Source organism: Mytilus californianus, unplaced genomic scaffold (genome assembly GCF_021869535.1).
Source record: "Mytilus californianus isolate M0D057914Y unplaced genomic scaffold, xbMytCali1.0.p SCAF_12, whole genome shotgun sequence".
Lineage (NCBI taxonomy): Eukaryota > Metazoa > Mollusca > Bivalvia > Mytilida > Mytilidae > Mytilus > Mytilus californianus.
This window is the reverse complement of record NW_026262604.1, coordinates 38,036,791-38,059,813: the sequence shown is the minus strand read 5'-3', so window position 1 is coordinate 38,059,813 and position 23,023 is coordinate 38,036,791. Positions and strand designations below refer to the sequence as shown.

Genomic DNA, 23,023 nt, shown 5'->3' with positions numbered 1-23,023 from the left:
TATGAACATATTTTGCTCATGCGGGTTTCGTTCAGGATTTCAATATTGCTTTAAAAAATTTACGCAATCAAGCTATGTAAAAAGAACAGTCTGATATATATTTCTTTGTAGTTACTAGTAATAATTTATTACAGATGTTTTCAAATTACTTCTTTTAATGACTCGGTGTTTGTAGTATTTAAAAGTAGCCCACATGAAACACATCCTAGCTCCTATCTGAAAAAAAAACCTATAGCTTACTGTGAATGTTTTGAGATTTGATGGTAGATCTTTACAAAATTCTGTTACATTTATTCACATCGTTTTTAGCTATAAATGAGGGTCTGTGTTGGGAGGGAGGGGTCTTCATTTTTAAATTTGAGGCCATTTTTGTCTGTTCATATATTTTAGCTCCCCATGATTATCCTGTACTCTTTATTTTTTCCTGTTATTCTCATTTCCTTACACCCCATCTAAACCCTCATATACATGTATATAGATTGGAAGCGATTGAGAGCTTTTTGTATGGTCAATTGTCATTTGTTGAAGACCGTATTTTGAACTGAAGATGTTTTGCCGGGTTTCTTTTGTGTGTCATTGGGATGCTTTCTGACTGACGTATACTCATAATCTCATAGATATATTCATATCTTAACTTTTTTTTCTGTAGATCTTTGCTCTTAAAAATACATGTTAACGTGTACATTCAATCATAATGCTGCCTGGTTGAATACTGTAACGAAACTCAAGGAACTTAACTAAACTCTTTTAATTAAAATGTTTTATGAAATGACATTTTGACCTACATAGATCGCATCAATCATTTATCTACTTTCGCAAGTCACCATGACAGACAACATTCCAGACGTTTATTGCCGGGAGGCACTAATGTGGAATTTTGTTTTGGTAGAAAGATATCTTATTAATATGCCTGCATCATCGAATACGTATCATTGCTTTATAAGAACTAAACATGTACTGTCTTAATCATTATTCATGGTATTACGTGGACAATGAGAGAATCTCGTTTATCTTAAAATGGTGCTATTTTCAAAGGACATTTCCTTTTAATGAGAAGATTTCACACCTAGGTACATGTAATGACGACGTTATGTCACTGTCTTAGAAATTTTAAAAGAAAACAAGACAGAAAGCAACGTTATTAAGTTTTCTCGTTTGAATTGTTTCAAATTTTTCATGTCTGAACCATTTATAGATTACTATACGGTATGGGTTTTCTCGTGTTGAATGCCATGCGGTTACCTTTAATTGCTTATATCCACTGCATTTGAGCCTCGCGAATAGTTGTCTCATTAGCAATCATTCCACATCTTATTTTTATATCAGTAGCGATGATTTAATACGATTACAAAAGCTTGTTTAGATATAACTAAAGTCTTGTTTATTCGTTGTCGTTGTATTCTAAACTCTTCCGGTGTAAGTTATTTAATAAGAACTGCTCCAGCTCTTTTCCTTTCCATGACAATACAGTAATAGTGACAGAAATGGACCGGAGTCAAAATAGTATCTCTACTTTTTTGTTTGAATCGTAGCTGTATACATTCCCCCTAACCTATTCAAAGAAAATTCTGCGTTTGACAGATAAGCTGTAGAAATAATAAGTATTTAGCAAGATCTTTTTATTAGCATATAGTTCTCTGTCGAAGACATTATTCTGTAAGGTAGACTTCCGATTGGTCAATCAGAATACAGAAGACAGTAAAGCTTTCCATTTCGGAATGCTGCGGTCGTATTAACTATCATGCAGCACTCTGCTCAGTCTTAAATCTTTATCGTCAGGTGAAAATTGATCAAAGTAATTGAGTTACAAGCACTTAGCAATTTAAAATATACACTGAAGCAATATTTGAACATTGCTTTCTTAACGGTACGGCTATATTGTGAGGAGAAAACAGATATACATACATATAAAGACAAGCTACTTTCAAGAAAAACCTTTGGGGAAAACAAATTTAATTCCAAATAATAAAACGTTTGTTTTTTTTCCTTTTAAATTACTATTGACTTGTTTGGTAGATAATGTATTCTTTATTTGTCCATTTCGGTGGACCATAGAGTTAGCAAAGGACGAGGTATTGTTTTGGGGCTTACACTCAGAGTATAAAGTTTTCTAGAACTCAACTTAAAAGATGCATGGATATTTTATATTTAGAAAATCCACATATCAAGAATTTAGAAGAGTTATGGATGAGGGCTGAAGGACCTTTTCTGTGACGTCGGTATTGGGCCTTTATTTTTGCGGGAATTCGGTATTTACACTTATCGGGACTTTGAATTAATGATTAATTTTTCGGAATCAAGGAAAGAATTCTTTATTGTTCGGGGGAATTCGGGATGACATTCCTCCTACCAAACCCCTAAATTTACGTAGGATGATTTATGTTATTGTGACTATTAATGATACGATAAGATTCAAGAATGATAGAAAAAAAAACAGAATAAATCTTACCAGTTTGTTTGTTACTGTCTATACTACCAGATGGCGCTGCATCAATCATACACATCAAAATAACACAACCTATCAATCTTATTAGTCTCATTGTTTATGTTTTACTTGATTTTTGGACACAAACAGAGTCGTTGCGCAATCTTTTATTACATGACGATGGTATCTATTCTATCCAGAAACGAGTTAAAAGTTTGCTCTGAGTCGATCGTTTACTCTTTTGAAAGTATAGAGTTTCAGTATAACAAGTTCCTTAACACAATAATCTTCCCTAACACTGGTATTATTGAATAAGCTAGCTGTGGTCAGCTCTTGGCTTAAAAATCGCTGTAGTTTATACAGCGAGTGGTAACTGGTCAAAATTGTCTTCTTTACAAAATATTTCGAGAATATACTAGTTGTTGGAACAAAAATTACACCTCCCAGTGATAAAGAACAAAGTAAAATTCAAAGTTTTACATGCGATTTCATGAAATTACAAATTATAAACTGCTCATATCGTCTCAGATTTCGGTTATGGTAAACATTTGTAAATTTATTGATATTTACGGATAATCGTATTATTGCCCGGGGATTATTCACTATCTTTGCGGTCTGATATTGTAAACTATTACCTCCTGGCATAATTTTGTTGACGAAATTTGTCTAATTATATGGTAAACAAGACCACGTGGACCGCTTGGAATTTTCTGAAATACGTCAATGCCGTTTTTTTGGTTCATAAAAATCAGGAAGCATATATGACTAATTAATTTACCATTTAACTATGAAGAAAACTGTCTGCAAGACGGAAAAATCTGGACTATCATTTTAGTTTTTATATTTTTGTTTAAAAGTGCATTTCAAAGCTATAATGCGTTGTACACACAGTTCACAATTTTAAAGAGTGGTCGTTCACCCTCAGATGTGTAGATACAGATTTCTTGTATTTTTTGGTGTATTTTTTGTCGACAGTTATATCTTATCGGCAATCATATCCTTATATCTTTTAGTACAATGTAATAAATATATTTTTCTCCACACAGTTCTGGTTAGAAGTGCGTTTAACTTATTTGTACGAGGTACAAGTTTATCCTTCAAGCACCGAATTGTCTACTTTTTCGGTGCTTTCGATAGATAAGCTTCAGTACTCTTCCCTGGTGAAAAATTCATCATTATTACACAAGAATGTGGACAGCATCCACCTTTTTAAATGTGTTAATATATATTCTGTTTTTAAATAATTGCCGAAAATATGAATGTATGATGTACAGCCGAATGGGCCATAATTTGGTGAATACATTCTCTAATTCATGAAAAACCAAGAACCCTGAGTATAAATCTTAGAATGAACAGGTTTCTCTTCTTCTTTGAGATATACCGTAAAATTGAATGTTGCCAAGTCAGGAACCTCGGCTGTGGCTGTCACTATTTATATTATAGTGTTCTTTGTCATGTAAGATATTTGTTGCTAATGATAGATGACATATCTTTGATTTGTCCCATCCAAAATGATTTCTTATACCGTGAAACCTGTCTAAACCGAATCTTGCATAAACCGAAAACCTGTCTAAACCAAACATGCTCTTCAGTCCAGTCATATCAAATTTTATCTGTTGTGAACCTGATTAAACCGAACATCTGCCAAAACCGAATAAACTCTAAAGTCCCGAAGAGGTTCAGTTTATACAGGTTTCACTGTATATAAGTTTCTTGACTATAGGTGTGGTTGAGTGATTGACATATTGAATATACTGTTTATTGCTGCAGACCGTATATTGACCTCTAGGTGTCTATTGTTTTTTTGTGTTGTTGCGTCACTGTCTCATTGACGTTTAACCAACAATTCTTTTTATTCTTAAAAAAAGTATGCATGAACCTTACCAAATCATTGTTGATTCAAAAGTACTAGTACTATATACCCTAATGATTACTTTGGTGTACATGTATGGTCAGTTTGGTCTTTTCCTATCCGGCACCCCTAAGAGTGATTGGGGAATAGAAATATGGTCAATCTTGGTCTTATTCCAACCGGCAGTGAAACCTTTGCCAAAGTTGGGTGTCCGTTATGCTGTGCGGGATGTATAAATACGCAGCCACGTCCGGTCAGATGCCTAGTGTAGAGAGAAAGCCACGCTCTCTGTTCGTTAAGGACCCTTACAACAACTCTTTTGAGGTCTATAGGTGACCTGCTACAAGATAAAATTGCTATTCCTATACAATATACCATAATTTTCCATGAGCAGTCCAAATTTCCCGACCTTCACCCCGGACGGCCCCTATTACATGACCTACCTTTTTCATGTAATGTTTATTTGTTCTCGTCCTGAACATTCATGAAATATGTGCTACTGGACGTTAAGGAACCAACAAATAATCAATCCTATCTGGTAGTATAAATACCCATGCTAAAGAGGTAACCGTGTGGCTGTGTGGGATTCTTATAGCTATGGTATGTCGAAACGCCTTTTGTACAATGCAGCATACATTGTCTGCACGTTAAAACACTCTTAGAGGTGTCCGTAGATGGCATTTTGCATTGCCAAATGTCTGTTCTTTTTTCAAAATGCCCTCTTTGCAAGTGGTAGTATTGATTTCCCGATATGTATCCCGGGTGACCAACTGTGCAGAATCAAACTTTTTATGTGTGTTGTTAAAATTTTCTTGTCCTATATATGCATTATATATAAATATCTAAAGGAGAAAATAAACTCTTTCACGAAATATTTGTCACTGGACGCTAGGCAAACCTTAACCATTTATAACAATTGAATGTTATACGTCGTCAAATCGGTATCAGAATGTAAATCAAGGCTATTTGACCGAATTAAAACTCGACTCATTTTTCAAAGATTCGATTATAAAAAAGTTATTAAAAACGCCGGAGTATCATAAACATCTGCGTACAATTAAGTACAATAACAGATATGAGGATAAGGATGGGGGTAAGTAATTTATGTATGTTATTTAAAGTTTTATGGCATTTATCATCTTTAAAAACAATGCGTATTCTGTAAATTTTTCATGAATATGATTTTACTGTTGACTTTTCTGTAATTATATGATTTCTTTATTCTGTATATCATTCATTTCTGTAATCAGTATTTTAATGACTTATTCTTAATTTGCCACTATTATTATTTTATACTTTCACACCCCATTATTTTCTCTTCTTTAACATTTTTGCTTATTTTTCTCTTTTCATTATTTATTTTTGTCATTATTCTCTATTTTGTAAATCCCATTCAGACCCTCAGATACGAAATGACCGATTTACCTATACATTGAAGTTCGTACCTGGTTGTAGACAAACAACGTGAGTGGGATAAAAAAATCTCCAGTTCTGTCCATTCAATACGACCCAAAGCTAATTTGAAGACTAATACTTAGTAAACAAGGCTATAAAACGACTTTTTCATCCTTATCTAAAGGCAGTTACGAATAGCAATAACACCCATACTATGTGTCAGATTAGGGTGGATTCATATACGGTGTTGTCAATTTTCTTCTGTAACATTTGAACTCAGTTATCTCTATATTAACAATAAAAATAGAATAAAACGGTATTATAAAAAAACAATCAATAAAAACTAATATTTACAGTACAGCGAAATTTGTTACCTTAGCATATTTAAGAATTCATAAAGGAGGGTTAGAATAGGATTTATAGACTGAGAATAATGTGCAAAAAAACGGAGATTAACGAGCAAAATAAAAAATGAATAGAGAAAAATATGCTTAAATAAAAAAAATAGAGAAAAATGGCGAACAAAAATGAAAAGAAGAGAGAATAATGGGGAACACAAATATAAAGAATAGAGGATAATGGGGAACAAAAATTTAAAGAATAGAGAATAATGGGGAACACAAATATAAAGAATAGAGAATAATGGGGGAACAAAAAATTAAAGAATAGAGAATAATGGGGAACAAAAATATAAAGAAAAGAGAATAATGAGGAACAAAAATCTAAAGAATAGAGAACAATGGGGAACTAAAATATAAAAAATAGAGAATACATGTTAGGGTCAAAATGAATAAAGAATAGAGAAATATTAAATAAAAAGTTAATAAAAAATTGAAGGACCTACTCATCCAGACTATTATAATGGATATCAACAAAATATTTGTTCATCTGATGTTATATATTGACAAGGAACATTGGATCAAAATTTGGGGACTATACTATGAATAATATTCAACAAAACTCGGACATATGCTCTTGTGATATATATATTTAGTTTACTACACTCTAACCTAAAGATCAGTAGATGTTGCGCTCAATAGAAACTAAGGTTCAGCTCAAGGACAGACACTATGGTCTATTTTTTATGGCGGACCTACTTGCTTCTGTGAATGTAAGACCAGAATAGGGCTTCGGACGCGCCAAATTTATAAAGTGTTATTTTCAGTTACAAAAATGGACGGTTAATTATAATGACTTTTAAATGCATAAGCACACAAACCTTCAAAACTAAATGTAAGAAGCGAACTACATCATTTTGGACAATTATTGATGTATATGTTGTTGTTCTATTGATTTCGCAGCATTTACCACTTATGACCCTAATGAAATTTTGGGTAATACATATTCTTGTTTAAGTGATATTCATATGTAATGGGGTTTTTTTTTTTTTTGAAAAAGCCAAATTTGTGAAATATTAAAACGTTCTGAAGCGTCTAAGAAAACTTTCAAAATGATCTTCTATTTTCATTTTCCTACTTTTTTTCATGAATTAAAATATTACTTGAATAGCATTTCCCGAATAGCAAAATTGAGACCATTTAAAGAAAAAAAATACAATTTTGTACCTGTCCTTAAGCTATTAAAACTCATATCATCAAAGATACTAGGCTTATAATTTAATACGACAGAAGCACGTTTCGTCTAAATACATCACCAGTGGCGCTCGATTTAAAATTCAATTACGAAGTGTAGAGAATTGAAAACCAAAATGTCTAGAAAGTAGTGTAAAAAATTTAAGTAAACTCGACCGAAAGAATTAAGGGAGCTACCATTTGATTTTTATGGGGGGGGGGGGGGGGGGGGGGGGGGGGGGGGCTAGGATGAAAAATTTTGTCCTACATTTTTTTTTTAGTTGTAATCTCTGTCCTGCCTTTTTATTTTCATTCTATTCGGTCCTGCATTTTTTTATTAGTTTATCCTGACTTTTTTTACATAAATTGTCATCCTGCCTTTTGTTTTTGCCAAGTTGCTCATCCTGCCTTTTTTTTTACTCAAACGTCTGTCCTGCCTTTTTTCAAATTTCATCCTCAATCGTTTCCAAGGTCAAATAGGTTATAACAGGACATGTGGCTAATGTACAGAAATTTTAGGTTAATAATGCTAGTTTTGTACACAAGAAGAAGTTAAAGGGTTCCATTTTGGTTGATAAAATGGTGTTAGGTGACACGCAATTTACTTTCTAGTGAGAAATGCAACGCATATCAGATGAAAATGAACATTATTGGGTGAACTGAGCTCTACCGTCCTACAAATCTTGCGAACTTTGACTGGCACGTTAAAAACTAGCTTGAGGCGGCTGGTGAAAAGCTTGTTAAGTTTGGCTAATAAAACCTCGTTTAGCTCAAATGTTTAAAAGCTAGATTTTGTGTTAAAAAGCACACGGACTTTGGCTGGGGAAAGCTGGCAAAGCTCAACCGGCTTGAAAATGGGAAAATATTGGTTGATGAGATTGTGTGAAACTGGCTAAATGATGCAATTAATGTTTGTTTGGTTGAAAGGTTGAGAGAATCTACTGACCGGCGATGTTCCGCAGGCGGATTATTGGCATTATTCTGGGTGGGTGGGGGGGGGGGGGGGGGGGGGTTGGGGGGGGGGGGGGGGGGGGGGTTGGGATCGGATAAAACTCCGCTTGATTTGACAAAATCCGCTAAAGCTCAGTTGATAAAATCTTATTAACACGAATTATGAAGCTCGGCTGTTGAGATTCGAGCTATTTGGTAGCTATTTAGGGGGACCTTGTTATGTGTTTTTAGTATGTCTTGACGAGCTTTGGTATAAATAGTATCGAAATTAGCTTTAAATTTGTTTCCTTTTTGCCAGCGTTTGTTGAACTTGCATATGGCATAAACAGTACTGTTACACTGATTTTAAACATGTATGAATCATAATAGTTATAAAACAACAAAGGTATTAAAAAAAACCTTAGATTAAACACGTTATATATTTCAATAAGTTCTTTTTTTTCATGATGAAAAGCAATTATGCAATCTTTGAGTAAAAACGATAATGATGTAAAAGAAAAACAAACTAAATGCTCAAATCAATGATTAATTCGACAAATATTTCCCTCATTGATTTTGTAATAATAAAATGTACATTTTATCTGCAACATGTGTTCATGTTCGATACACATCACGTAAATTAATGGCGAAGTAAACGTACATGTATAGAAAGTAAGTTATTTTTTTCATTATTTTGTTTACCAATCATTTTTTCAGGGACATGGCTTTAGCTTGATGCATTGTTTTAGTTTTATTATTCCTGAAAAACATTTTGGCAATTCAGAACGATTAATCTGCATTTGCCTTCAAATGAATTAAAGTTTAAGATCAATTTTCCGATTGCTATTTATGCGTTTTTAATCATTATAGCTAAGTCATTTCGTCTTCTAACACACAGATTTTTCCTTTCTTTAAAACACAAATGGCCGTACTCTCCCTTTGGTTAGGTTGGAAAATCAATCGATTTTTTCAGTACGTGAAAATGGTAAAACAGCTGTCAAAACAACAATAATGTAAGCAGTTTCAAGATTACAAAAAACATGTAGCAGATATTTTTTATTAATATTATATCCACGTTAAACCCGAATATTTACAGATTTCACTTAAGTTATCATTTACTGTACATAAAACGATAACTAGAATTCATCATAACAGAACGTTTGATGATTTTGTTCCCTTATCTCGCAATCGACCGAGTCCTCAAATGTATATTCCGTCATTCCAGCATCTAAAGAATTCTGGGTAATATTTTTTAAAAGTTTAGATTAGCTTACAACGTCATAAACAATCGAAATTCAAATGATCACTTGACAATAGTTTCATTTTGGGGTAAGAACAATGATAGAATCAAAAGTCCTTTGTACTTATGGACTTAAAAAGACACAACAATGGACCAGAATACTCAACTGTAGAAGGAGACTATTGGAATATTGACTAGAAGTAGGCACAATTATGAACTGTGAGCTTGCATAGGACACAACCATAGACTACGGACTAGATAAGGACAAAACTAAGGACTAGAAGGGGGATACATCTATGGACTATCGACTACAATGAGACACAACTATAGATTAGAATAAGTCAAATCTCTAGACTATGGACTACAATATGACAGAACTATCAGCTATGGACTGGACTACGATATAACTATGTACTATGGACTTGAATGAGACGATAATGGAATACTAGTATAACGGGACACACGTATGGGCTATGGACTTTAATAAGACACAATTATTCACAATGGACAAAAATGAAACGCTTCTGTGGACTATGGACTATCGACTAAAATGAGACACTACTGTGGACTAAGGACTAGAATGAGACACTACTGTGGACTATGGACTATCGACTAAAATGAGACACTACTGTGAACAAAGGACTAGAATGAAAAACACTACTGTGGACTAAAGACTAGAATGAGACACTACTGTGACTAAGGACTAGAATGAGACACTACTGTGGACTATGAACTAGAATGAGACACTACTGTGGACTAAGGACTAGAATGAGACACTACTGTGGACTAAAGACTAGAATCAGAAACTACTGTGACTAAGGACTAGAATGAGACACTACTGTGGACTATGAACTAGAATGAGACACTACTGTGGACTAAGGACTAGAATGAGACACGACTATGAATTTTGGACTAAAACGAGACACAACCATGGACTATGGACTAGAATGAGATACAGCGATAGGGATTATGGACCAGAATAATCTACTATAAACTATGCATTTATTAGAATAGACACAACTATAAACTATGGACTAGACTTAAATACAACTAGGGCTATGGACTAGAATGAGGCACAACTGTGGATTAGAACGAGACTCCACTATGGACTAATGGGTAGAATTAGGGCAAACTATGAAATAGAATGAAACACAACTATGGACCGAAGACTTTTTCTAAACATTATTGCATTAAACTTGAGTAAGGTGGTGAACTTTTACTTGTATATTTATACTGCTAGTAATACCCCAGCTAATGTCATCTCAACAATGACAGTTCATAGTTACTAATGTTGGCTTGTCTAAAAATAATACTGATCGATACAGAAGTCTTTTTCAAGTACTCACAAAAGAATTTTTGCATTTTAATTTCATTTTCAGAAAGAAAAAACAGTGAAAAATGGCAGATTACTATCTTGATTCGTAAGTTCTTTCAGATTTGTTCACAATTTTCCTTCTTTTTCAATTTTTGTCTTTTGTGAAGCGTATTGTTAAATCGACGGGTGTCACACGTGTAGCAGGGTCTGCTAACCCTTCAGGAGCACATGAGATCAACCCCGGGTTTTGGTGGGTTTCGTGCTGTACGGTCTTTGGTTTTCTAAGTTATGTTTTGTATACTATTTTTTGTCTTTGATAATTTTTCGGTTTTTGCCATAGAATTGTGAGTTTGTTTTCGATTTATGAGTTTGCATGTCCCTTTGGTATCTTTCGCCTCTCTTTTAAATCACTGTGGTTGTTTTTAATGCTATAAGGTTATAAATTCATTTCTACCCTATATTTCGGACTTTTTGGCAAACAGTTGTTGGGCCTGTTTCCAATATGTACAACATTTATATATTGGAAATATGATACACCCAAATGTTGTCAATTTTAAATGGATGAGTTTCAATGGATAAATACACTAGTCATACTGAACATTTTTAATTACAGGCTATCGGTACGGCAGATGCAATAGTATATGTGTGATTGTTATATTGAAAAAAATGGTTTGCAATCGTGTACAGATTCTTATCTGTGTTACCAATTGCATTTGCCTAACCGATAGCCGGTAAAAAGGTTTGACCGCAATAATTATATCTAGTTTTTGAACATTTGGTCAGGTAATCAAAAAGTGTATGTTCAAAAGCTGTTTACTGTATATATGTTATAGTCGTTGAAAACTACAAATATGCGATGTTGAAAGCAAGATATCATTTAAATGTCGTAAAACATACATATATAATATTAGAAAATTTTCAACTTTTTTGTATGACTCAGGGGCTCAGAAACTTGGGAAGGAGGAGGTTTACCGAGCCTTTTAACACTTTCGTCTCGAATACAAACATTCGATATTTTTCTGACAATGACCTAATATTGTTTTAATACTGCACCTAAAAATTGATACAGTTATATTATGAAAATCTTGACAACGGATAAAACTAATTTTGTATCCCTAAACGTACCCAAGATTGTGAAGAAAGTGACGGGATATGAAAACAGCATTGTACGAGATACCCCTTTGTTACTGTTTTTGCTTGATAACAGGAAGTGTTCTAACTGCAGAATAAACGATATTTCGACACAATAATCAAGTTAAGTTGAACATTCGAAATCTTATTCCAATATTCCTTTACTATCAAGGCATATTAGTAAAGCGCACAAATGAGCGAGTGTCTCCATAAAGGGTAAGCTGCATACATGTTTTACAGTGTATTAAATACCACAGCTTAGAGGATAATAAAAGTGATGTCTTTGTGTATACATTGTTTATACTTTGGTGTTGAAATGCTAACGAAATTCATCCTTAAAATATCAATGATACTTGCATGTATATTACTTATATATAAGAATACCAGCCCAAGACGTTCAACTCAATTACTATAATAATAAAAGGGAAGTGTTAACTATCTTGTAAACAATTTTGTCGCAAAAGGCTAAAGACAAGCCGGATCAATTTTATGACCATTTTGGCCAATCGGATATAAAACGCAAACTGATAACAACAACTCAGACATCAAAACAACTCGCTTGCACTCAACGGTTACGTTACGTTCATTTTTAACCATGCATTCATTTAATTAATAAATTTGAGGAAAACATTTGATCTTAAACGACGCATATACCTTATTTATTAATCAAGACATACGTTTGAGAAAAATCAGAATTTTGGAAAAACATTTGACTTTTAACGACGCATAGATTTTATTGACGAATCGAACATGTGTTCGTGCAAAATTATCTGATCTTTAATATGTATAAAAGGAACATTTAAAACCTCAGCTGGCTTAAAAATAAGACATTTAAAAGTAATCATACATGTAGTTCCGGTCTTCTGCGATATTCATGCACCAACTCCTCAAATTAGCTTTAAATCTGCTCTCAATTACCAATTCTGGACTCAATTCGAAAGAGCCAATCAAACTGAATAAAAACATCAAAGTTAAAGAAGATTGTGTCTTTTCTTTATCTTTATTTAACGTCCATTGTCAAATATTAGATACATATTCAGGACGGGAACAGATTAAATAATCTATCAATTAGAAAGAGTCTACAATATAGCTCGATTGGTAGGAAATTGGAACAGCCATTAGAAAAGACGTATATTTAAAATTTCGACACAGCCAAACGGGCACTCCCTAGCCATTGGCCAATACAAAGTACAGAAGAAATCAAGATGACCATATTCATTTACCTTATTAAATAAGGAGATACCGTACGGCCTTTAAAAATGAGAAAAACTCATACTGTATAGTCGGCTATAAAAGGCCCGACATGAAAAATATGAAATATTAAATTGAGAAAACTAACGGCATAATTCATAACAAAACAATTAGTTTACCCTATAGATGAATGGTTATGAACAATTTCACTATGCAGATTAATTAGAATGTCAGATGTCGGAAAAAGTACAATGAAAATATTTATATTTTTTTGTCCTATTTCAGATGGGAAGACTACAATAACCAGAATATGTTAGTCGTGTTTATTGGTCTAGTTATGATTATTGTACTTTTGGTATACCTCTGGAGGTGTTGCAAATGTGACGAAGATACACCGGGGACGACAATAACTCCAGCACGGCAACAAATCCCGTTAGTTCCATGCTATGCCCATGAGATTGAACCAGGTCTTGTAGTGCTGCAAAGTCCTGATGGTGAATATTTCAGGATTTTGCAAGAGTATGATGCAACAAAACTCCCAAAACAACCAACCGCGTCGAACGGATTACCTCAGCCCTTACATTTCGTCCCACAATTTACAAGGGCACATTATCAGACGCATGCACAACCAACTGCACCTGTTAATGAACAATCACATCTTATTGATTTTGGAGCAACTGCAAATCCTCCACCTTACTATACGGCAGGCGTACATCCTTGACTTTAGATGTGATCATAATTAGATTTAAGAGTTTTACAATATTGTTGTTTCTTTCCAATTTGCAAAGGTTCATATAATTGATTATAAAGTACACATTTAATTTTGTTATGTATACATTAGACACAAAAATAAGTTATGCATTGATATTGCATTACATTGTGGTATTATTACTTATATCTTCCATGACTTATTTATATTTAATAGGAAATCATACGATGTCGGATTTTATTCTCATCTAAATCATGTAATTTTATTTCACGAATAAAAGGTGATGTGATGTTGGTTTAATATACCGGTACGTCAATGACGCAGCAACCAAACGACCCAACATAACCAAAAGACATATAGAGAACCACAATAGACAAATGACTTAGTAATAAAAAAAGATGTATTAACACAGAAAAAAATATGATTATATAAATCTTTAATGTAGTTTTCTAATCATCATTTTCACTGATTTAAGAGAGTAATGGAAACCATGCCATGCATACCAGTTTATCCCCTCTCCGTATGGACTGGTTCCCGAAAGATAACGCCCGTTCGGGTTAGCATGATGACAATTTAAGTACCACCAGCCTCCGTGGTATATCTTAGCACAATTACCAGAACTCTGGTCGTTGTCTCGATCAAACGTAGTAAACAGCATAGCATCATGAGATGACAACGAGTCTCCTAAAATTAAAATTCATTAACTAATTGATTATAATAAAAAAAAAGAAAATGCATGTGGATTTATTTCCAATGAGACAAAAGACCAAACGACAAAATCAATTTCAGGTCACAATGAGCAAAGATCATACTGTTTAGTAAATTAAAAAAAAATGTGAAATAATTCAAAGAGAAATACAACAGGCTCATTGTACTATCACAATAAACAAGGAACAGTGATGGCAGACACCAACCAACCAACGACAACAATTTGACTACAGGGTCCTGTTCGTGGACAGGCATATAAATAAGTGGATGGTTAAATCAAGAAGTTGTAATGCCAATTAATTATGAAGTTGAAGATAATTTGGTATGTGAATACCAAAAATTCACAAAGGTATTCCCACATATGACTATTATTGTTATTTCACTGTTAAGAACAAACTGATTGTAAGAGTCTTTATCTGTAATGAGTTTTATTCATTTTAAATTTTTTATCAGATTTGTGTGTCCCATATATAATAGAAAAACAAATGATGGGGTATCCATCCATGACACAAAATCAGTACATGCACAGCAAAACAACACACAATAAGCAAAGGAACAGCGTTTTTATTGCTGTTCTTCATCTCATGCATACCTGCATTGCCACTGTATCCAAGCACTGTCATCTCATATTCACTTGTCTCGTCACCAACACTAAATAATGAATATTTAGCGTACTTGGTGTGACCTTCAAAGTCTTCCATGTCAATCCTTAATTCATGTCGGTTATGGACGGTTATTTCATGGATTATATCGTTCCCTGAAAAAAAATAAATGATATATGAAATAAAAGCAAGTAATGGGTAGAATATACTTGCGTATTTAAAAAAAGTGTTGTTATTAAAAAAAACATCACTGCGAAATACTCCATGTGTGTTGATACGGCATAAATCAATCAATCAGACATAGGGGTCGTACATTCCGTCGTCAACATTAAGGTTCAGTTTGTGGTTACATATTTTGTAGACATCAATAACTGACTGTAGACACTATATCCGCGATAATACCGTTTCATTTTTTACTATACGTATCTATATTAAATTCTAGAATACTCTAATTAATTGCAGCAGACTTATGTGTGATCGCAAGGTTGGTCGACTGAACAAAGAGACTTAGCAGACGTAACTGACGTAAACATACTAGCTTGGCCCACTCTAATCTCGGGGGTCCACTTCCTATATACAAGGGGATAGGACGTGCCGCTGGAATAGGTCATATTTTCCAGCTTGAAAATATGTAAATAGGTGGGGAATTCTATCAGAAATATATGATAAGGTCAATACAGATCGCATTACTTGTTATATGAGAAGCCCTATAATTTTTTCACAGCCGAAAGTCTCGCCGATAAACATTATATAAGGAATCTGAGCCTCAGATCTGAACTCCGAGCAAAGGGGATATTTTACCGGCTGTTTTTTTATCCACAAATTTTCCCTCTCTTGACACATTGGTATTCCACTTTTCCAACACACCACACGAAACCCAAAAAATATGGGAAAAGGTTACATTTTTTAACTACGCAATATATGAAAAGGTATACATTTTTAGAATCTAAAAGGGTGGGGGTAACAGAACCAAAGCGGCACCACCTATCAGTTAAGTATTGAAGTGCCCCCCCCCCCCCCCCCCCCCCCCCCCCCCCCCCCCGAGACTATAATACGCATCTTTACTCTGTATAAAAGTCATGAAAACTACAACAGATACTATCTGTATTACAACTAAAAGAAGTATAAACAAGAACCTACCTAACCAATATTCACCGTTTGGGTAACCGAAGCCCTCTTTGTACGTATCCCAATTCTGTTCAAAGTTCACCGATCCGTTTAAACGTCTTTGTATAACCTAACAAAGTAAAAAGGTTATTTATGTTGGCGGTAATATACACAAACAGTCTGTTAAGTCTAGTTAATCATAGAACATATAGGCAACGGTGTCGGGATAGGTGCGGATCCAGGATTTTGAAAAGGGGGGCCTGGCAAGCCAACGTTTGGAATGAAACTTTTATAATGTCTATGCGTTTATCATATATGAAGCTCAATAAGAGGGAAGCTCCCCCCTTCCCCCTTTAAACCCGCTGTTGCAAGTTGGTTTATATAATTTATACTGAACGAATGTATCCGGATAGAAAAGCGATGGAACAAATTTTAAATTTGAGTTATCTCCCGTTTATCGAAAGAAATCACGAGTCTAAATTCAGACTGAAGTATTACATTGATCTCATTGACAGGTCCTGTCAATATAATACTTCCATATGTAATGTATTGAAATTGTTTATCTAAGGTCACTACATTACACCATAGTCAAATCTTTGCTGAAGGAATGTCAAAATGCATATCAGTAGAGTACAAAAGTACACCCGGTTCTTTGTATTTATTTATGCAGAAAACAAGGAAAATATCAAAATTTTCAGACTATAGAAGGCTTAATTTTTAGCTATAAGTTTAAATCTATCTGATGGCAGATCAACGTATCGAGTTTTTCTAATTTGTTTTTGTTTTATATATAGGTTATCTTTTTAAATCGGATCTTCTTCAAGACAAATCAAGAATATAAATTTCCGTAACTGCATTGGTTACGTAAGAAAGACACAATTGGTGCATATTTTACAAATAAAAGGCCATTGATATACAAATGACAACTAATTTGGGGTGATGATTTAAACTATATGTAGCTTCATTTCTATTGAGTACGTCAATCTTTACATTTTATTCTATTGTTATTTTTTTGTGTTTTTTATTTTCTGTTCTTTAATTATCAATACAACGGGCTTTTTTATTTTATTTTCTTCCTAATGATAAAAAGATAAATAGAAGTTTACCGTCCACTTTCCATTTTCGGTATGCATATCACAAAAGACAGAAACAGGTGATATTCCATCTGGGTATATCTTATACACGCCATTAGGATGCTGTCCTTGTATATCAGAACATTCTCTTGGCAAAGTGGATCCTGTTTTGAAAAAAAATATACATAAGCAATCAAAATTCAGCAATTAAAAAAGTCTTCCTATACTTTGTAAATATATATATAATGCTATAAAAGTTGTAGTGTATGGATAATTTAATAAAAACAAAATCTATAAAAAGAACTTTACCAAAAGTATGTCAAACGAAAATATAACAACCAAGATTATTTCTGAATGATTTTGTTTTTCGTAAAACGTATCTTTATCTTTATACTTCCCACTTTCTACTATCAACGAGTATTATAATGGAAACCCGTACTCACAATTCATACCTATCAGAGACATTTACATATGTTTACCAATCCCAGTTTTTACACAGGTTCATGTGTGACAAACTTAAATTGTCGGTGTTTGTACTATCTACATAATGTTAAGGTCATAACAGTCCTTCCTGTGTTGTCGCTAATGTGTCAATTGAATTTTATATATGTGGGAATACCAAATTGGTATTTGTATTTGATAATTGTAGTCATTACTTTTTATAGTACTAAAATATAGATTACCTTAAAGGCGCGCGAAAATTTATTTTCACTTTAGCATACAACTATATCAGCCTGCATTTTGTGATACAGAATATTCATCTTCATCCTGTCTTGTGTAAAGTTATTTATTTTCAGGTTTTACTAAGTCAGGATATTCATTTTGAAAATCCTCCTCCGCCTCAAAAACAAAAGTTCTTAAAATATCAAAACATTCTACGCTTAGCTTTGCGTATGAGTATTGAAGCCAGAGATTTAGTATAACTGACAAATTTACAAACTCAAGCTTAATCCATCTGGGAATTAAAAAAATAACAAGTGCTGAAGCTTTTACCTATAACATGATGATCGCTTTCACATTTCAAACCAAGGTTACAAGTTGTTGTATCGTTACAACATGATGTACAAGACACATGGTGTCCTTCACTTCGACGTCCAAATATTCCACCAATGCTGTGTCTACAAAACTGAAAAAGGAAGGATAAATAAACGACCATGGATTGAAATAATACTAGTTTCGTTGGCGTTAAGAGTCCAAACGCATTTAGGCAAGGTATACGTAATTGGGCGATATTTTCGTTTTTGATGAAATTTTGTATGAATTTAGAAGTGGTAGAACTGCATCGGAATATAAATTTTATACTACGCATATTTTTGACGCCTTCATTCTATACAAGCAATTACATTTTATATTTTAATTGCCTCTAGATCTACCTCTTGAAGTATAAATTCTTTATATAACATTTTATCGATAGTTGGATGCAGTTCAACTTGTTCAAGATGTGTACAATTTTCATCAAAATTTGAAATATCAACTAATTACGTATACTTTGCCTTAATTAAGTGAACAATAACTTCTTGCAAGAATAAACATTGCAATATCAAATACTAAGCTGAGAATGACTTTTATATCTGTTAAAATTATTATATATATTTTGAAAATACCTGCTCATATGCACATCCTAAATCATATAACACTGAACCAGATTCTGTGGTGTGTTTCTGGACAAAACATACCTGAAATAATAGAAAGTGTAAAAAGGCGACTATACGGTATTTGTTTTTCTCATTGTTGAAAGCCGTACGTCGGCCTATAATTGCTTACATCCACTTTATTTGAACTCTGGTGGATAGTTGTCTCATTGGCAATCATACCATATCTCCTAATTTTTATAGTGATATCCATTTGACGTTGAATGATAGAAATGGAATTCTCTATCATAAAAGGTACAAATAAATGGCATAATTGATATGTTTTGAATATTTACATCAGTTTCCATGGCCAAACAAAGTACATGTGCATTGCATCCGTATACTTTTAAGATTTTTTTCCTCACTTATATACTACTCCACTCATATGAACAATGTAGTTTCTCAATTAAAGACAAATAGATTCATAGTAGATGATTTTGTTAATGTAAATTACTTTGATATTCGAGATGTAATTGCATTTCTGCCTCTAGCAACAGTATTTAAAAAACCTGAAATTGAGTACTAATCTTTAGTCGTGAAAAAGCAAGTCAGGTATACATTCAGGTGTGTTTGATATAAAAATAAGAAGGTGTGGTATGATTGCCAATGAGACAACTCTCCACCAGTGACCAAATGACGTAGAAGTTACCAACTATAGGTCACCGTACAGCCGTCAACAATGATCAAAACCCATACCGCATACCGAGATAGTTGACTATCCACAGAGGACACTAATAATATATATAGCTCTCTAAATTAAAAAAAAAGGCGATGGCAAAAAAGCACTGTGCTGTCCCCAATTACATATGTCATCAAGCAGCATTAGTTCAATAAAGCAGCTTACAATTTGTATTTTTAAATGCAGAAATATTCAATTATTTTGTCATTGACTTAAGCATACCTCATCGTTTGTACAAGTTGTTACGTGTTGGCAGTCGGATCGATTTTCTATTCCGGTACATGACAAACAAGTCTGTCCACACACTGAAAAGGTGATGTGATAACTGCAAATAACGAATCGTTTCATTGGCTACTTACTTTACCTCGTAACTATACATTTCAAAAGTAAGAACTACTTCATGAGGCCCAGTAAGATCATACTGACAATAGTACATTTTCGTACAAGTAGTTTCTTCTTTTAAGTGTAACTTTTGAATTATGAAGATATTGAAGCAAACTTTGTATCAAATGATATCTGAAAATGAATGAATAAATAGAATATCTAATAGATATCCAGAAGCGTGCATGTGTACCCTAAAAAGCTGTATGACATACTGTCTGTTCAATGTACAGGAACCTTGTTACTTGGAACAGTGGCAGGTTCACGGGGTAAGTATATATTTGAACTCTAATTAAAAAAAAACATATTTATTAATATATAGAAACAAAGCGTTTTTTGAATCAATGCTATTTTTTTAAACTAATTTTAAAAGGCAAGGTGGGAAAATGCACACGTCGAAGAAGGGCTTACAACATAATAACAAAACAACAAGTGCATTCTACACAGAAAACTACAGATTAAATAACATAGGATCATCACCAAGGTCTCAGATGCCACAGAATGGTATGCTGCACCATCCATGATGTCGCTCATGACAATAAAAAAATACGTGTGACAAGTCAAATTCACTGAGTATTCTTAAAACAGGAAAGAAGAACGGCATTAATGATTCTATAAACAGATCGAGCGACGTATCCTTTTTCATCTCTGACGACGATATTCATTAACGGCCAACCAAGTCATAATCGGCTTGGCGTCTGTAAGTGCAGAGAATTATAGATATTAGTGTCAGGTAAAGGTGATGAAAAAAAATTAATTAAGAATAACGGATGTTCAGTAAAAAAATCATTATTTAAAAGATGCTATAGCTAGTTTATACAGATTTTCAAGGATAAAAATGACAGTCATAAAAATAAGACGATGTGGTATGATTGCCGATGAGAAAACTATGCATGACATTGAAAGACCAAAGGACTTAGATGTTAACACTTCATTTCACCGTAAATGGCTTTCAACAATAACCAAAACCAAAACCGCGTAGTAAACTTTAAAAGACGCGTGATGAGAAACGAGGAACAATACGACAGAGTAAACTGACAGCCATATTTAAGATATAATGACATTAAACGAAAACCACGACAGACGTAAATTATCAAGATCCTGACTTGAGACATTCATGTTTTGTTTTCTTTACATCGTTTGCACCACAATTACATTTGCAAGTTGGACGAATGTAAAAAAACAATCATAATTTTTTTTGTTTATTTGTTTTGTTTTGTTGTAGGTTTAATTTTTTGGGGTGAGAGGAGGGGTGTAGACATTACTCATTGGGTCTGCTCCAGTTACAGAGTACTTAAAGCTATTTAATATTTGTTAATAACTTTTGTAGCAATCTTAATACACTGTATGTGTTGAAATACTGTATAACGTACCTGATATTGCGCTTAGATTGACATGAATTTGCAACATGTTTTATTCTTGTTGATAATAAAACCCAATATGTGTATGTACTCTATAACAGGTTAACCTTATATGAATGAAAATCGATATGGAAATTCATTATATTTTGTTAATATTAAGTGACTTACGGTGCTCATTAATGCAAAATCCGAATATAAAACAAACTAAAAGTATATCGTTCAATGACATTATAGCTTAACAACACGTACAGTTTGATTACGTCAATTACATTTCTTATCTATACATTCATGTACAACATACACTTCGAAAATATTGAGACGACAAAATAAACATTGTTTCGTGATTTCCATGTTATTGATTTTTTCATACAAATATATAGTTCTGTCTCCTAAACTTTGTTCATAAATCCCGATTCATAACCTAAAAGCTAATTCTTAAAACTTCAAAAGGGATGCGGAAGATACCAAAGGGATATTCAAACTCGTAAGTCCAAGATCAACTGACAACGCCATGGCAAAAAAAAAACCCGAAAACAAACGACCAAAAGATAAACCACAGTCTACAAAGCATAACATTGAAAACTAAAGACTGAGCAACACGAACAGCAATGCTATATACGACGTGTTCGAATTCCACTTAACCAATACTAAATGAAGAAAATTACATCTAGATGGTACACTAACTATCATTTTTTTACAATTGAAATTAAATAAGCATTTATTCTTGAGAACTGACTTATTTATTACAAAAGCGTGGACGACAACATTTTTAACTGATTATAAATGAATAATATGTTGAAAGTCTGTGAGATCAAGGTCGCACTGACAGTGTCATACAAACTGACAGTGTCATACAACACTGTGTTTATCAGGTTAACTTATATAATTAAGGCGGGCATGCTCACTTTAAAATAATTCTCTAGATTAAACATAGTTCGCTCACTACTTTCAAAATGATCTATAAGGAAAACGTTGACCAATGGACAATGAAAATTAGGTCAAGGTTAGATGGATCTTTTATAAAATAAGCAAACAAATTCAATCTACTATGACTTTTCTAAAGACCAAGAACGTTAACATAAGAAATTGCCTTGGCTAGGATTTGGCAACTTTGTACGTTACCATAACTCTGGAACGATAATACTGAAAACTGTCAAAATCGAAAAGGCCTACTTGTATTTGTTGTGATATTGTCACTATGAAGAAAACAAATCCTGCGGCTCATTGAAAGCAATTACATTTTAGTAACAATCACAGCCCAGAGATATAAACAAATATCTCTATTTCTAGCAGATCAAATATTTTTTATTGGACAAAGCACATATAATATTTATCACAATGCGTATTTAAAGTGTACAACATATGCAACATGACAAATGATGTAAATAAAACATAACAACACGTGAAAATTAATGATATCCTAGTATAATCACAAGTCAATTTAACCCACCATTTTTATCGGGAAATGCTCGTACCTAGTCAGGAATGTGACAGTTGTTTTCAACAGTTCCATTGATAGATAACGATTGGTTTTGTCTGTTTTTACGGACTTCCCCTTTTTGAATTTGCCTTGGAGTTCGGTACTTTTGTTATTCTTTTTTTTATTGTATAGTACTTCCATTATTTACTTATGGTAGACCAACTGACATTACACAATGAACTTCAAAAGCTTCAAATAAGTACATAAACTAGTCAAAACATTTACTAAATTTTATCATCGGT

At 33.3% G+C, this 23,023-nt stretch overlaps 2 protein-coding genes across 3 annotated transcripts in view; both read right to left on the bottom strand.

Moving 5' to 3' along the window:
* LOC127721789 (uncharacterized) overlaps positions 1-2,567 on the bottom strand; it is a 222,096-nt gene extending 219,529 nt beyond the window's left edge. For both annotated transcript variants that reach the window (XR_007991464.1, XM_052228582.1), the window contains exon 1: positions 2,450-2,567. Coding sequence is in view for 1 of the 2 variants with exons in the window: in XM_052228582.1 (XP_052084542.1) it covers positions 2,450-2,540 (91 nt within the window). In the remaining variant the exon portion in view is untranslated. The remainder of the gene's footprint in view (positions 1-2,449) is intronic.
* An 11,587-nt stretch (positions 2,568-14,154) lies between these two features.
* Positions 14,155-18,652, bottom strand: LOC127721057 (microfibril-associated glycoprotein 4-like). Its single transcript, XM_052227740.1, has 6 exons — positions 18,623-18,652; positions 18,243-18,375; positions 17,283-17,413; positions 16,210-16,306; positions 15,060-15,224; positions 14,155-14,443 (listed from the first exon to the last, which is right to left on the bottom strand). The coding sequence occupies exons 1-6, from the start codon at positions 18,650-18,652 to the stop codon at positions 14,196-14,198; spliced, it is 804 nt and encodes a 267-aa protein (XP_052083700.1). The 3' UTR covers positions 14,155-14,195.
* Between the last annotated feature and the right edge of the window lie 4,371 nt (positions 18,653-23,023).